The sequence below is a fragment of the Neolamprologus brichardi genome, chromosome 19 (genome assembly GCF_056152115.1).
Source record: "Neolamprologus brichardi isolate AB-2024 chromosome 19, ASM5615211v1, whole genome shotgun sequence".
NCBI classification, from domain to species: Eukaryota; Metazoa; Chordata; class Actinopteri; order Cichliformes; family Cichlidae; genus Neolamprologus; species Neolamprologus brichardi.
In genome coordinates this window covers 12,715,737-12,732,008 of record NC_142122.1, presented here as the reverse complement: position 1 = coordinate 12,732,008, position 16,272 = coordinate 12,715,737, and the positions used below count along the sequence as shown (strand labels likewise).

Sequence of the window (16,272 nt, the reverse complement as noted above, 5' to 3'; positions counted from 1 at the left end):
GGAAAGCTTTAATCTGCTACTGCATGATTATACATTCAGTACATGTACACAGTCAGCTGCCGACACCTACAATGGCTACATCCAAATCCAGAACATCTGGATTTTGACAGGAAAACAGCTGGCCACCAATTACAAGCTGTGGCATTCATTGCATAAATGTATCAAACATCAGTTTATCCAGACAACATTTTACCCACACTGTTATACCCACCTGCCCTCTAGTGGCACTCAAACACCATATGAAGGACAGTCATTGTTCATTTGTTTCCTCTGAGAAAGTGGAATTTTTTTCTTTTCAAGCTCTAAAACCCACTGAATATTCTATAGTATATGGAGTGCATCAGACTAAGGCTACTCTATCAGTGCAAGTAACAAGGGTAGTTAAAATATTTAAACTGGAACTTCACTTACGCAGCTTGCTAAAGAAGATATCTGTCTGAAAGTAATGCTTTGTAGAAAATGAAACTATTTTTTCTTTTCGTTTTTGCAAGACTGGGTTTTGTGGCTTGTGTGACAAATAGGGTTTTTTGTCAGCTCTGCACCAAATGTGTGAAAAGCACCCTAACTGCCACACACGGCATATAGCGGTGAGGTTGGAACTAAAGTTTAACTCGAGCATGACCTCTGCGTACATCACTGCTTCAGGTTGTCTGGTAAAGTCTTGTACGGGTTGAGGATGCCTTTGGGGTCCAGCATAGCCTTGATGTTACCCATCAGTGCCACAGCCTGGCTCTGTTTACTGTAGTAAATGTAGTTCCTCTTTTTCAGGCCCAGTCCATGCTCTGCACTAATGCTCCCACGACAGCTGGCTGTCCATTCATAAACAAATGGCTCAATGGCAGCCAGGAGAGCAGGGTCTTTAGACGGAGAAGTGACGTTCAGGTGGAGGTTACCATCACCTACAGGATAAGTAAGAGAGAATTGGATGATAGCTGACAGTAGTATGTGTATAGAGTATGTGCAGATCATTTTATCAAGTCGTCTTACCTACGTGTCCGTATCCCACCACACTTTTGGCCCGGTTTCCCAGATGCTTCCTCATGTCTGTCACCAGCTGGTAGATCCGTTCCACTGGAAGGGAGATGTCATACTTGTAGGTGAAGCCATCGTGAGTCAGTGCCTCAGTGACACGTTCACGCAGTGACCACAGAGCCTGAGAAAACGGGAGCAGAAAATGTTTTTATAATTTGGCATTATATTTACCTATGCAATTACATAAAATGATCTTGGATCAATCTTTGAATACTTAAGTTTCTTCACTGTATGCAACAGAAGCATATTTTTTTCCAATCATGTCCACCGACCTTTATTTTTGCTTCCTCAGTTGCTACCGTTCCATCACTGACCAGCGATGATGTCATTGCCTCCTCAAGAAAGTTGTGGAGTTTCTGCGCATCGTGGGTCGGGTCAGATCCCGAAGTTTCAATGACGATGTAGAATGGACAGTCTGCACAGCAAAGGGAAAGGTCTGCGTGTGCTCACTCGTTTTATAGGATCGTTACAGATGTGTGTATGTGTGAGAGAGAACATGCTTATACCAGATATAGGATTGGGTAGTTTGAGATGCGTATTCAGCAGCCTCATACATTCACTGTCCAGGAACTCGAAGGCGGACAGAATTTCTCCCAGCATGCCTTTGCAGAGCTGAAATGTTTTCAGCAGCTGCTCAAAGGTCTCACAACCTAACAGCAGAGATAAACACATGAGTTTTGTTGCTAATCTCCAAGAAAAGCAACGCATTTAATGGTTTACAAAACTTTCTCTATCATCTTTTACAAAGGTATATCTGAGAAGCAAATAGAAAATCCTACCCAGGAAAACAACATTAACAGATTTGGGTTTCCGTGGACAAAGGACGGACACTGCAGTAATGACTCCTAAAGTGCCTTCTGACCCTATAAAGAGCTGTTTGAGGTCATATCCTGTATTATCTTTCCTCAGGGTGGATAAGCAGTCCAACACCTGCCCATCTGCCAATACCTGCATGTGTTACAGATTTGCAAATAAGCTTTATTTTTTGGGGGGGTAAGAGCATCAAAAGTCCAGCACTCACCAATTCCAGACCCAACACAGTCCCGTGTAGGGACCCATACCGCAGCAGCCGGAGACCACCTGCATTGGTTGCTACATTGCCACCAATTTGGCAACTGCCTTTTGCCCCAAGATCCAGTGGCATTATATAGTCTCTCTCCTCGAGGTAGAAAGACAAGTTCTCCAAGACACAACCTGCCTGACAGGTCAGAACACCTGAGAGGGAAACAAAGTGATCTTTGAGAATTTTCAGCACAAGTAACCATAAATCAAAAACACATTTGTCAGGTATTTGTCAGTCTATGGCGAAGCACTTCTTTTGAATTCAACTTTTAAACTTACCAGAGATACTGTCAAAGTTAAGGATTTTGTTCATTAGAGAGGTGGAGAGAATTATCTCATCATAAACTGGCACGCTGCCACCAACCAGCCCAGTGTTTCCTCCTTGAGGGTTCACCGCCAGATTACGACTGTTACAGTAGCTATAAGAGAAAAACAAAACATGTGAAAAAGTCTGATGACTAGATAAACACCTTTCTGTTGATTTGGTTACCATCTACCTTAGAATTTGTGATACTTCCTCTGTTGTCTGAGGTCTAAGCAACACTTCACTAGAACCTGCAGGACATATAACAGAAAAATGAGCCATCAACAGCAGTAGATTATTATTATGAACTATATTAAGGATTCAATTGTGGCCTTCACCTCTCACAGACTTTAGCCAATCCACATTACTAGGCTCCACCAGATCAGGGTCGACAATGGTTCTGCCTGGTAGGATCTTCCTGAAAAAGGCCAGATCTTCCTCAGTTACTCTGCAGAACGGCAACCTCTCTGGTGCTGCAGAAGGAGATACTTTAGACCCGTCAGCCCCAGCATGTAGCTTACGAGTGGAGGCCAAAACCTGTTCTGAGCTGCAGGTCAGAAAAGGACTGTGAAAGTCAACAGGTGAAAGAGTGGCTGTAGATCGTGAGAGCGTGTTGTAGTCGTACAGACATCTCAGAGCTGTCCTTAGCCTTAGTGCTCTTTGGAAAAGTCCTGCCATGACTGTAGAGACAGGCGGCAACACAAGCTGCAGAAAACAGGTGGAACAACAAGAAGAGTTGGATATTTTCAAAAGCATTTTTATCTTGTAGTTGAGTTGAAAGCTTCTAGTTATTTTGTCTCTAGTCATCTGCAATGTTAGGATTGTTAGCTAGAAGTTAACTGCATTTTCTTTGCTTCAAAGACGCAGAAATAAAAAGCCAACCTTGATAAAACTCTACATTGGTGGCAATTCGTTGCATCTCTTTCTGCATCCATTAATAAACACAAACAGCAATAGGAGATAGAAGATATATGAGGTATAAGAGACCTAAGATATGAACAGCTTTAGTAAGTGCACTAACTAAAGCTGTCTTTTTACATGTGTTTTGCAGCAAAGACGCTTACTTCCCAGCAGTAATGCATCTTATTACCCTCTTTGCATGTTTTCTTCTTGCAAATATCACCACCTGAAGCAGCTGCAACTTCAGTTAGCTTAGCTACTTTGCTTAGTACGCTCCTTTCCGATATTTCCGAATAACGGCTTCATTTACTCACCAGAAGCGTTCATTTAGCAATGTGTGTCTCTTTTTTCACGTCATGAAAGTGACAAAGTTCAAGGGCAGTTCAGTTACATAAACATGGTACATCGCGTGTTTTTAGCTTGCTAGCAAGTGCATGAAGCTGCTTACTGAGGTTGACAGGGTAAAAAAGCAGAGGAAAACGGACCAATCAGAAGCATGTTTTCAGATTGACGCAATGGATATTAGCCTATGGGTGGGAGCCTTTCTTTATTATTAAACAGAGTGATGACTGAATAATCAAGCTGTGAATCGAGGTTTAGAGAGAAAATAATTAATTACAGACCTTTTTCATTTATTGATTAATTTAGAACAGGACCAAATTAATATACTTATGAATCTAAAACTAATCTATAAAACTAGGGCATAAAAAACAAAACAAACCCCCCCCCCCCAAAAAAAAAACAAACCCAGACAACTCAAGGGATGAACCACACGTCTTTGTTGCAAGCTTATGGCAAAAGCACATTTGTTTCCCCCCTTTTTAGTTGATCTGAAAATATGTCAAAGACAACATTTTACAGGCATAAAGTAGTATTTCTGCATCAAAATGATGATTACCAAATACAGTGTCCTTTTCATCTTACATCATTCATTACTCTTTTATTTGATATTTAGAGTAAAATTACAGTAAATAAGAAGAAGTATCACACAAAATGAGTACAAACAGATTTATTTGAATCTCAGACAAAATCATAGGTAATGCATCATGCATTCTGTAAAGTACACAGCATGCAATTACGTCTTTTCATATTTCGATTCCTTCCCTGAAACAGTATAATAACTTCCTTCCAGACAATTAAAACCTATTTTAAATTTACACTTTTACTGAAGCTCGTGCGGAACACACATTCCCTGATTACAACTTAAAGTTCACATGACATTCAACATAACAGTCTTCAGTGATCCAGGAAAATCACCTGAAGCACAGTACCAGTGGAATACTATGAATCGAGTCCAGTTGGAGCGCAAGGCAAAACTCAGCAGTCACAGCCAACTGGCAATCTCACCAAACCCGAAGAACAGGACAGATTCTTCTCAAGACACATCTGCGTCCCAGCTGCCATCAGACATTAACCTTCACCTGCCATTTGTATGAGCTGTCTGGGTGGGTACAGCGTGTAGTTTATTATTTTTTCATGTTTATAGTTTAAACCTCAACACTGATGTGTTTGACAGAACATGTTAGTAAATACTTAAATTGATTAAATTCACACAAAAAACCCAAATCAACGACTAAAAGGTGTAATAGGGATGAGAATCTCCAAATGCTTTTAAGGCTTTTCACCTCATTTCCTCGTGTGTTTGCATTTTGAGGAGTAAGACCCTAGTTCTAGCTTTTAGAGCAAAACTACTGTTACTCCCGTGTTGCTGCAGTAGCATCACTTTGACCACTTTCAAAGAAAATCCCTCATCTTGCCGTCCGATCACTCCAGCTCCTCACAAAAACCCCGCCAACAATCGCAGTAGATCTAATGATACTATATTTAGCCATTAAGACCACAGATCTAAGCATGATGGCACTGAGCTCAGCAGCATGAATCCCCTTTGGCTGGGGATCTTCTTTCGTACTCGTGAAGTTCACTCGTCATTCCGAGTTAGGCTCTTCAGTTCATAGCGGCATGCTCCACACGGAGCTGCTGCTGGTCGTACTCTGATATGAGCTTCTTGATGTGTGCCAGTTTGTTGTGCAAGTATTCACAGCGAGCCTTGTCCTGATTGTAGTTTGGGTTGGACTGTAGTGAGGAAAGGAAAACTTGATTATTTAAAAGCGGTGGTTTAAAAAAAAAAAAAAGTGGGGAGTTTTAAGAAAGTCATTACCTTTTTAATTTTCCGATACTCTTGAAGAATTTGATTTCTAACCGTCTGCCAGGGAAAAATACAGAAATAAAGATTAATTTAAATAAAGTCTGTGAAAAGTTGCAATATAATCCTTATGTGACTATAAGATCACAGAAAAACTATAATACATCACTGTTTGTCTTCATGGTTTTTAGAGGTGGGAATCACCATACATCCCACGATACGATATTAACACAATACTTAACGCACAATACGATATTACTGCAATTTTTTATTATTATTATTTTTTGAACGGTTTGTATTACAGTCTAGTCCAACTTAACTGAATGGAACCATCTGGTACAATTATAGCTATTCTGAACTATGCAATTTATGAAAACTATGCAGCCCCTTCAGCAACTGAAGAATTTGAAAGTAAATTAAAACAAAATATAATTTTACATTAAATAAAAAAAGTTTTAAACTTAATTAAAATAAAACATGTCTTAAATTAAAATAAGTAAACTGTCATGTTTATTGCTGCCAAAAAAAAGTTAAACACATTTGGACAGTGAAGGAATGTCAGGATTCTTGCTCAGAAAAAGGAGCTGATCAACGTGCTCTGAAGTCAGAGCACAAAAACCTTTTTTGTAACAAAATGTCGATTTCTGCTGTCCCTGTATCGATACATTATTAGCAAACAAAATATCACGATACTACACAGTATCGATTTTTTCCCCCACCCCTAATGGTTTTGTTTATTAGGCTTCAGGAACCATGACCTAACAATTTCACCCCCCCCCCCCCCCCCCCAATGCTGGTACAGGGGCCCCATTGTGTGTGCAAGTTTGATATAGGAAAAATATGACTGAATTTGCCACATACACATGTCACTGCTCACTTTAATAAGTACACCTGTTCATCTGCTCAGTCTAATAAGCCAAAAATAAATCCTTCACCCATAGTGGCAATTCTGTAGGTGAAAATGTCTTACTGATGTTAGAGGTTGCTACTTTGGGGATTCCCAAAGCAATGACTTTAACAGGCCCATTTGCTTTGGGCCAACAAGTATAAAGAAGAGCATTGCTGAATGCACGTGTCCAGCCTTGAGGCACATGGGTTATAGAAGCAGAAGACCTAACTTGTTGCCACTACAGGAAACTGAGGCTACAATTTGCATAAGTTAAACAAATTTAGGCAACAGGTCGTATTATGGTGTGGGGGATATTTTCTTGATACATTTTGGAAGTCCTAGGAACAACTGAGCATCATTTAAACAATACAGCCTATTTGAGTATTGTTAGTAACCATGTCCCTCCCTTTATGACCAGAGTGTACCATCTTCCGATGGCTGCTTTCTGGAGAATAACACACTGTCACAGAGCTCAAACATTATCAAACTGGTTTCAGTTGTCACTGCACTTAATTCTGCTTCCAGTCACCAGATTTCAATCCAATGAAGCACCTTTGGGATATGGTGGAATGGCAGATTAACATCATGGATGTGCAACCGATAAATCTGCAGTAACTGTGTGATGCAATCCAACACGGACCAAAATCTCTGAAGAATGAAACTATGCCATGAAGAACCAAGGCAGTTCTTAAGACCAAAGGGGGTCCAACCTAGTACAAGTAAGGTGTACCTAATAAAGTGGACAGTATGTGTCTAACGACTAACTACAGACAGCAAAAAAAGATGAGAGGATGTTTATGCAAACTTCCTCCATTTAAAAAAAAAGAAAAAGAAAAAAAAAAAAAAGACTTTCTGTACATCTACCTTATATTTATGTGATTCATGGTGGAGTTGCTTGAGTTGTGTGTCCAAATCCATGAACTGCTGCGTCACGCTGTCAATGCGAGCGTGTAAATCTCGATACTCATTGTACTCCTTGTTAAAGTCCTGTTTGTAACTTTGTCTCTGCTCGTGGCTACAAATCACTGTGTACTTCCTGTGAAGAGGGCGGGACAAAAGAAGAAAAGGAAATTATTAAATAAAAGTGCATTAAGACAAGTAAACAACCCCTTCTGACCATTGCAAATACTTGTTCAAATGAATGATGCTTACAATAAATAGTCTGGTGTGTCACTGTCCACTCCAAGTGCATTAGAGTCAAAATAAATGTCAGCTGGCTCTGAAAGAAAAACAGACACATGTCAGCTAAGTGAAAAACTAAACAAGCAGCACATGTGCTGATGAGTCAGCAGCCATTAGGCCTCACCTGTGCAGTCCAGAGAGGCTTTGTTGTTTGGATGCTCTGAGCTGGGTCTTTTTCTTTTCTCCATCCTGTCTCTCTTCTTATCCTTCTCCTTGACAAATGAATACAAATCCAAATTAGCAATGTGTCACGTCAAATGGAATAACTATTAAAAGACAAATAAGGAGCAGTTTCTCACATGGTCTCTGTGTTTGTGTTTGCTCTTCTTCTTTTTTATTGCATGTTTGGTAAGATCTGGCACCGTTAGAAGGGACGGGGGGCGATCTGAGTTATCCTGAGGGTGATCTTGTGGAATTTCGGGTTCTTTCGGGGGAGCGTGAGGTGGTTCTAACCTTTTAGCCACCTTTTCTTCCTGCTGACAGACTGCTGACAAGGAGTCAATAAGTCTCTGAGGATCAAGCGATACTCCTTGCTTGTCATCTGCTGTGACGTCCTCGTGAGCTTGTTTAGAAGGCTTCGTTTTTGACTTGTCACTGGCTGCTTTGCTGGAAAAATGGGATATCCTAGGCTTCTTGGAGGCCAAAGGGTCAGTGTATTCCTCTGGCAGGGAATGCTTTGGACGGTGTGCTGGTGAAGAGTTGGGCGTGTCTCGCAGTGGGCTGACCTGGGCCTCAGGGACAGCGAGGAGGTTCTGTTGCGGTTGAAACAGTCGCCTGCACAGAAAACACAGGGCATCAGCTTTAATTAGCATTTCCCTGGAATCCATTCTTTTTTCTTGCATGTGCTGTACAGTGCAATGCAACAGCAGAGCCCTCCAGATAAACACATAATAATATGGTACAAAAAAAAAAAAAAGTTTAATGTTTAAAAAGTCTAAATTAAAAGCACCACAATGCTACGCTTTTAGAGGCTGCCTTTATTTCACTCTGTGATCAAACATATCCCATAATTCCCCTGACTCTCCTTCTTGGTTAAATAGCCTTTACAGAGCCTGGAGGTGTCCACTGGCTCATTGTCCTGTTATTTAAATAAATAAATGTCCCACTAAACAAACCAGATGGGATGACGTGTTGCTGCCGAATATGTTGTTTCAATGTTGCACTGAATCCTGAATAAGTCGCCAACACCATCACACCTCCTCCTCCATGCTACATAGTGGAACCCACATATGCAAATACCATCCGTTCACCTTCTGCTTCAACCATACAGGCCTAATTCATGCAGTCTCCTCTGAACGGCTGACGGTGACACAGATCAGATCATTAAACTCTAAGATGTGGCCTCTTGCTAACTGAATTTATCCGCAGCACCAGAGCACTCGCTGTGAGAATAAGTTTCATCAGAGCCTTCGATCGCTGTGCAACTGCATTTGAAGAGAATTTCAAACTAAGAGTGGTTTATGCTACCTGAGTGCTTCCTTCTGTATTATGAGTAACTACAACAGTTGAATAGGGATGTTTGCTGAATACTAACACCATCTCGGCACAATTCAACCAAGATGATATGAAGCTGGCATCAAGGATGATCATGAATGGCTTGGCAAAAAAAAGGGAACTGATTTCTTTTTTTTCTTTTCTTTTTTTTTTAAATGTCGATTACGGTAAACTTTCATTTTGGTTCAAAATTCCACAATCGCTGCATCTCCTGTCCAAATATGTCATTTCATACTCTCGAATTATCGCAGCAGCTTAAAAAAAAGAAAAAAAAAACCCTACATATGCAGGTCTGAACTGTTGCTCCCAGTGTAACGGTCTTTTTACATAAACATGTAAAAAGATTTTTTTGAAACTGATTCTTTACAGAAACACAAATTTGAGAAATTACATCACTGCAGAAAAGCAACCTGTAACCCTCAAAAACACTTGGACATAATCACTGAACTCAAAAATTTTGCCACTATAGTGATTTACAAAGTGATGAAAATGAACTAAAATGCCAGTTATTTCCATTCCTTAAGCTTAACAACTTATAATGAAGAAACGCAGGGCCTGAGAGCTCTGCAGTAGTTATAAAGTATGAAAACAGCAGCAGGTACATCTTTATCTAAGTTACCTGACAAGGATGCGCTTGAGGAGCTGCTGGTCTCCAGAGGTGTAGCCGGGCCAGTCCTTCTGCAGCTCCTTATACAGACTGTCCTTCAGAACATATGTGCTGTCTCTACTATTAAGCTGAGCGACCTGAACACAAGCATGCACAAAAACAGGGGAGAAAAGACTTAAGACAATTGTTTTTGAGGAGTTGACTTAAGAGTTTGATTCCCAAACTGACCCACGTGTGTTCATATTCTTTACAGATTTAAGATAAGATAAGATAAAACTATATTAATCCCTCGGGTGGGTTCCTCTGGGAAATTTGGTTTCCAAAAAAGCACAGCACCGACAGAAGTTACAGAGTTACATTTGTCAAAGGTTGCAAAAACATAATCTTGATATTAAGGAAACCAAGAGTCACGTGCATAAAGGCAGTTTTAACACAGTCTAATGCTTGCATGTTATGTTTGTATAAAACCGGAACAGAAATACCTCCATTAGTACAGAGTCCAGCATGTTTTTGTCTCCTGCTGTCAGCCCATCTTTCTGCAGCCTCAGGATCAACTCGGGCCTCCTGTATGGCCTTAGAGCCAGCAGGTGCATTACTCTCTCCCTGAGGGGCTTCTCTTGCAAATCACAACTGCTTCTCCTGTTTGATGCACAGGCATCTTTCTTCGGCTTGGACGCACCGACTCCCTTCTTAATGTTGCTGAGAAGAGACGAGTGTTTTGGCTTGGTGAGTCTGGCCAGAGCAGGGGCTGGGGCTCGCACTGTTACCTTCTTGCCTTCAAAGAAACAGGAAATTTTTTTTACATGAATGACATCAGGGGAGCACTTTCTGAGATTTCAATCATCAAAAATAACCTTGTGCTACATTTCCTAACATGTATTGCTATTTCCAGACAGAGAAGCAAAATCAGATACTGAGGGGGAAAAGGACTTTTTTCCTTAACTTTCTCCAAAAGCAGAGATGTGGATAAACACAAAGACAAGACCTCGTTTCACCTTTCAGAAACCCACATTTAGGTTACGAAGCTGCATGCACACGCATCTCAGTGAGCAAAGCCTGCTGTCTAATTTAAGAAGTAACCACATGGTTGCACAAGCCTGTTGTAAGGAAGTTTTTTTTTTTCTTTTTAAGGCTTCCTCAGAATCAACAAAACCCATCTACATATATACGTGTATATTTATGTGCCCTTTCGGTGAAAGCAGTTGAGACTCAGGCTATAATATATCAGTTCATACGGAAATGGTTTGGTGGTTTGTAAAGAAAAAAAAAAAAAAAAAGCTAAATCATTGGTTTCATCATGCACATTCATGTTTGAGGAACATGTGCAGAACGCAGTTTCTGTATGTGCATAGAGACCATGTATTCTTTAAAACCACTGTATCACATATAGAAAGTTTACAGTTAGCTACACAAAAGGACAAAACATGCAGAAGAAAACAAGACAGGCCGTTACTATGTCACTGGTTACTACACATGTTGCCAAGGCAACCAATGCAATATGGCTGTCTGTGCTTATAAGCACAGAACAAATTTTTCTTCAGGCCAATCTTCTCGCTTAGCTGGAGTTATCTGTTGTATAACCGAGTACGCTCTGTGGACGTGCAAGTGTTTTCTATACTTCATACCCTGGTAGCGGCTTCCGTGTTTGATGACAATGGCCCCTCGGCTGCGCGTCTCCTCCTCGGCTTGGGCCATGCTCTGACGAGCTTTATCGTACGACTCATCTGTGGCTTTGACTGTCATCTTCTTCTGAATCACCCCGAGACATGACAGCTCCTCGGCGGCACTGAGAGGAGGAGGGAAGACAGCGTGTAAAGACAGCGTGTACAGACAGCGACCTGACAGTGCTTTAACGACTCCTTGCAAAGGTTATCCGTGTCAAATAAAAGATTGTTTCTCAGGACGCAGTTGCTTTAGGTAGTGTTCAGTTAGATGTATGCTGGACTACTTGTCTGCCTCGCCAATACATGACATTTAAATCCACTTCAGTGCATTTCTATGCTTATGCAGTCAGGAACCCTGAGTTTTCTCTGGCATTTAAAGGCAGAGAAACGTTAGCAGCAGGGTAACTTTCACAGAGCAGCAGGGGGCAGAGACATTTGAAAAGATTAATACTCATTGAGGCAGTCAGTTATTTCTACATCTATATTACTAAGTAAACATATAATCATATAACCACCTCAGACAAAACAATACAGTTAAAGCCTTACAACTCTATTTTAATCTGAAAACCCTTCCTATATCGAAACTGATGCTTTTTGCTGTCTTTACCTGGTGGTGAGCTGTTTGATGCAGTCAAAGCTTCCGTAGGGATTATCACGGGCAACATTAGTCACACCAAAGGTGAAATTCCTGACTTCATCTCTATTTTCCGAACAAGGGATGGTGATTCTCTGTAATATGAATAGGGAAAGAAGAAAAAGAACAGATTGAGATTGAAAGATTGAGATTTATCAGCTTTAAAATGTGTTAGGATCGCTTTGTGTCAGCAGTAAGACGTCCTTCTTACCCCTTCATTTCCACTAAAACAGATGGTGGGTTGGGCCGACCAGCCCTGTGGTGGGGAAAAAAAAAACATTAGATGGGTGTGCATCTAAAACCCCACAAGCATCAACATTCTGACTCGTTTTCTCACAACCCCCTTTGTGTGAGTGCTTCATTTGCTAACGTTGACAATGTCAAACAAATGCTTAACCTTAAACTTGTGGAGTCCAGTTATAATAGTTTCCACAAGGTTAGCAGATGCCACAAGTATAGTAAAACAAGCTCACACATATACATATAGAGCAGGGCAGCAGAGGATGTTTTGTGGTCTGCACTACTCATCTGAATGCTTCTGGCTCCACCTTCACTGTGGTTTTCTGGCTGCTAGTAGCCCATTTTCATTTTGTTTTGTGTACAGTTGTTCTTCGTAATTGTGAACAGCATTTCAGAAAATTTTCCAACATCTTTTTTTCTCACCACCCCACACCAGCTTGCAAGTGAAGGTAGTATCCCTTCTTTTGCTGTGGCCCAGTAAGGGTCTGATTACAGGTCTCAAGTGCTACAGTTGGAAGATTATTTATGTATTCCTTTATTTATTTATTTTTGAACAGGGTTATCGATTTAGAAAGATGTGAGCTTTCCTAATTAGCTCTTAACCTGCATAGTGCACACAAACTGTATATAAAATATATAAGACAATGCTGTTGTGACATCATCCATTGGTTAGCAAGGCCCATTCCTCTCTTGCTGTCTAGAAACGGCACGTAAACAGCGAGGGATATGATGGAAAAACAAGGGAGATAAGCCACTTTACTGTCCCTCTGGACACTTATTGAATCGTGCTGTATTGAATAAGCTGTGAAACTAGTAATTAAAACCATAAAGTTATCAGACAACCATATAATAAGGGTACAGATCAAGTGAGCAGCAGGGTCATTTTCCAATAGGCTTCTACAACTGGACTTCTTCCTGAAACTAGAAAAGTCACCTCCTGCTGGCCATTAAAATGAATGCAGGTTTAAGTCACTGTTAAGCTCTGTACTTGCTTCACTTTCACCACCCAGAAGCTACTTCCCCCTCCTACTTAGGAATCCGAAAGAGAAAAAGAAACCCTACACCCATTGCGTTCATATCAAGAACAAACCCAGTCCTATTAATAAACTCAGGATATTAACCAAGCATGTCAGGTATTATTTGAGTGCTCAGTTTCTATTTAAACAGATGGGTACATGCACCATTGTCTGCTCCAGGTCCTGCTGCTCCTCCATCCCCTTGCTCTGGCTAAGGTCAATAAGCAGCTCCACAGATAAAAATATGATGAAACACAGTATCATCTCTCACAGGGAGCAAACTAGCCAAAGTGACACGTTTGCAGCGGGGATGGAAAGTATGTGATGACTCGATTCTGACCTTTGCATAAGTTCACCTGTGGATGAGTGCAGAGAAAGTGAGGTGGCTGCTAGTACAGAGTAAGGTGTGGAGGTGTTTTTTGGGTTTTTCTTTTTTGGTATCTGTGATCCAGCCAAGTAGGATTTGAATAGACATGCTTAAAGCTAAATAAAGAACCTAAATGCATGCTCAGAAACAATGACATATGCATATTACAGCCTGCTCCTCATCAGGTGTTTTCCCGCTCAATCTCATCACAGCTGTATTACGCTGAAAGCCAGGACATGACATGAGCAGCGTGGTTTCCACCTTTCATCAGAAAAGCTTGTAGCTGTCATTTCTTCATTGAGGAGTTTCCTATCTGTATTAGGAGGAATTAGTGCATTGAGGAAGTGTACATGACTGTTCTCTGCTTTACACTTCCTGCAGCGTCTGATTCATTTATGATTAACTGGGTCAAATGTTTGCCTGAGTTCGTCCATCTGTCTTCTGATCTTTATGATATTCAGCAAATTAAAAAAAGAAGAAAAAAAAAAATCACACAAGTACTCCATGTCTTTAAATCCAATTCAGAATATCCTCCCACAACTAACCTCCCTTCCTCCCCCCCTACACACACAGCCTGTCCTCCTTTTTCCTTTCTCCTCTCCTCGACCCCGGCACTGATTAGCATTCCTAGTACTTGGCCAGCAGCTTGTGAGCAGTGGGCCAGCAGCTCGTTACAAACATCCGCACACAGGGAAACGTTTCTGCGTTGTATTATGCAACATGTATTTCCATTTCATAGCTTGAAAAGGGGGGAGCTTGTAGGAGTCAACAACCGGGGAAGGTAGTGGTGAACTTCGGCCGAAATTTAAAGCACACACAAAAAACAAACCCGCGTTTAGTATCACTTCGTCTTTTCCTTTGTTAAAAAACCCAAAAATTGTTCCTTTGACAAAGTGGTACGTTAAATTTAAATGCCAGTGTACTTAACTAGTAATTATTTGAAAAGAAAATACTTTAGAAAATGACCCACCTTGCCGTTTTGGAAGGTATTAATGGCTGTTGCCGCGCTGTCAGTGAGTTTTACGTGAAAAACGGAGATGTTACCGCCGCGGCTCAGTTTGCCGCTGGACAGCCCGTAACACTGGTTCTCCTTTAACGCCGACATGCCGCCGCAAATCCCGCCCTGCCAGCCTTATTCCGGACCGCACGAATCCGACATAAATAAACAAACATTGGCCAGACGGTCCGGAGAGAGAAAGAGCTGAACGGCACCGTGAGGCTGCTCCTCCGCCGCGCGCTATTCTGGAGTAGATCGCATTACGTCATGACGGCTGAAGTCAGAGCACATTTTATTGGCCCACCGACATAAATAAACCATTACGTAGGACTTTACGTAACCACCTCTACTGTTTTTTCTACTTCCCCTCTCACTATGCTAATTCTCTTTCTTTGGCATGATGAGGGTACTTTGCACAGTGAGTGCGAGGACACAGGTGATTTCGTTTCGATTCGTTTTCAGCGATTTATAAACGGCTGGATGGAGATTTATCTGAGCGAAATACTGAGATACAATTATTATTAATTTACGCTGATTTTTTTGGTACTTTTTTATATGTCAAGAATAAAAGGGTGTGAGCAAGACAAACCTAATATTTTAAGCAATGATTGCTATGCATACAGAATAAACAATGTGTTTAGAAATGAGGAAGTTATGCAACATTATTTGTGATCTAGAAGTTATACCAGTCTGGTTAGCACGTTTGTGCACAGCTATAGAGAGGAAGTAGGTTTTCTCTAACCACCTTTTCTTTTAAACTACATTACAATTTGAGTACAATTTGACTAACTGACAACTACTCTGTTGTAAAAGACAGAACTTTAAAGACACATGAAAGTTCCAGAATATTAAAACAAATCTAATCACAACATTCAACTTAGATTAAACAAAAATGGGATGCAAAATGGTCACAAGCCATTACATGATATTACTAATATATTACAACATTAAAAATATCATGTGTTTAAGGCAACCATTAACAAAACGTGTGCTTTGCCTGTGTTGTGCATGTAAAAGTTAATCTTAGATCTACATCCACCAGTGGTATCAGACAGACTAAGAAATCTGTGATGTATACTCAGGTTAGTGGCGACACCAGTACAAGTGTTGAGACATCTCTCATTTCTTAATCGTCTGCGTCCAAGGAGCCAGACTTTCTTATAATTTTTAAAAAATTGTCTTGAGCAATATTTCACCAGGCTCTCTGTAGGTCTTTTAAATGTTTTCATCAGACATTGGCTGCTTTTTCACTGATTTTCAGTCCATTCCTTGCACCTGATCATTTTCAGATGAATGTTTGTGTTTGTTCTTGTTTGTTAAGCTGCTTAACACTGACCTGTGAATCATTCAAGTATAAAAAAAAGGCACCTAACTCAAGGGACGGACTGCTGTTGTGACGACACGTAAGAGACATCTTAGCAAAGAACCAATTTTACATTATATCTTTAGACACATGCTCTAGCCGCCTGTTGCAAAACAGAATTTGTGCAATTGTTTTGGGCTGAATCACTGCTACAATGCTCACAATTACAACTCTAAGTGATGCATTTAAATTTTTTGACTAGTAACGTCAAGATATAAATGTGGCACCATGTGACAGTTCAACACTGAAATATAATGCAGAGTGGCTCTGAGGGAATCTACATTCTCAGCTTTTCCTGGTGGATTTTGTCGCTGCTGAGTCACACATATAGAGATAATTTAGTCTTCTGTGTTTGTCTTTTTCCAGCTGTGAGAGACC

The 16,272-nt window shown here is 40.7% G+C and overlaps 2 protein-coding genes across 2 annotated transcripts; both read right to left on the bottom strand.

Moving 5' to 3' along the window:
- Positions 1–534: 534 nt before the first annotated feature.
- On the bottom strand, positions 535–3,755 carry d2hgdh (D-2-hydroxyglutarate dehydrogenase). The gene is made up of 10 exons (XM_006798390.3): positions 3,613–3,755; positions 2,737–3,103; positions 2,592–2,649; positions 2,374–2,513; positions 2,054–2,247; positions 1,812–1,980; positions 1,539–1,682; positions 1,305–1,447; positions 988–1,153; positions 535–899 (listed from the first exon to the last, which is right to left on the bottom strand). The coding sequence occupies exons 2-10, from the start codon at positions 3,074–3,076 to the stop codon at positions 634–636; spliced, it is 1,620 nt and encodes a 539-aa protein (XP_006798453.1). The 5' UTR covers positions 3,077–3,103; positions 3,613–3,755; the 3' UTR covers positions 535–633.
- A 537-nt stretch (positions 3,756–4,292) lies between these two features.
- Positions 4,293–14,777, bottom strand: LOC102778156 (RNA polymerase II elongation factor ELL-like). The gene is made up of 12 exons (XM_006798389.3): positions 14,505–14,777; positions 12,123–12,167; positions 11,885–12,006; positions 11,239–11,399; positions 10,096–10,388; positions 9,626–9,750; positions 7,812–8,286; positions 7,637–7,724; positions 7,483–7,549; positions 7,195–7,366; positions 5,457–5,501; positions 4,293–5,371 (listed from the first exon to the last, which is right to left on the bottom strand). Exons 1-12 carry the CDS (start codon positions 14,637–14,639, stop codon positions 5,243–5,245), a joined length of 1,857 nt encoding a protein of 618 aa, XP_006798452.2. The 5' UTR covers positions 14,640–14,777; the 3' UTR covers positions 4,293–5,242.
- Between the last annotated feature and the right edge of the window lie 1,495 nt (positions 14,778–16,272).

Bases quoted from the DNA above. Each gene is read 5' to 3' on its own strand.
- d2hgdh (XM_006798390.3), bottom strand. From the start codon at position 3,076: ATGGCAGGACTTTTCCAAAGAGCACTAAGGCTAAGGACAGCTCTGAGA. The intron at 2,650-2,736 runs GTGAAGGCCACA...TATGTCCTGCAG, and splicing joins TTGGCTAAAGTCTGTGAGAG to GTTCTAGTGAAGTGTTGCTT. The intron at 900-987 runs GTAAGACGACTT...CTTATCCTGTAG, and splicing joins GGTGGGATACGGACACGTAG to GTGATGGTAACCTCCACCTG.
- LOC102778156 (XM_006798389.3), bottom strand. From the start codon at position 14,639: ATGTCGGCGTTAAAGGAGAACCAGTGTTACGGGCTGTCCAGCGGCAAA. The intron at 12,007-12,122 runs GTAAGAAGGACG...TTCATATTACAG, and splicing joins GTTTTAGTGGAAATGAAGGG to AGAATCACCATCCCTTGTTC. The intron at 7,550-7,636 runs GTGAGGCCTAAT...TTTTTCTTTCAG, and splicing joins AGCCTCTCTGGACTGCACAG to AGCCAGCTGACATTTATTTT.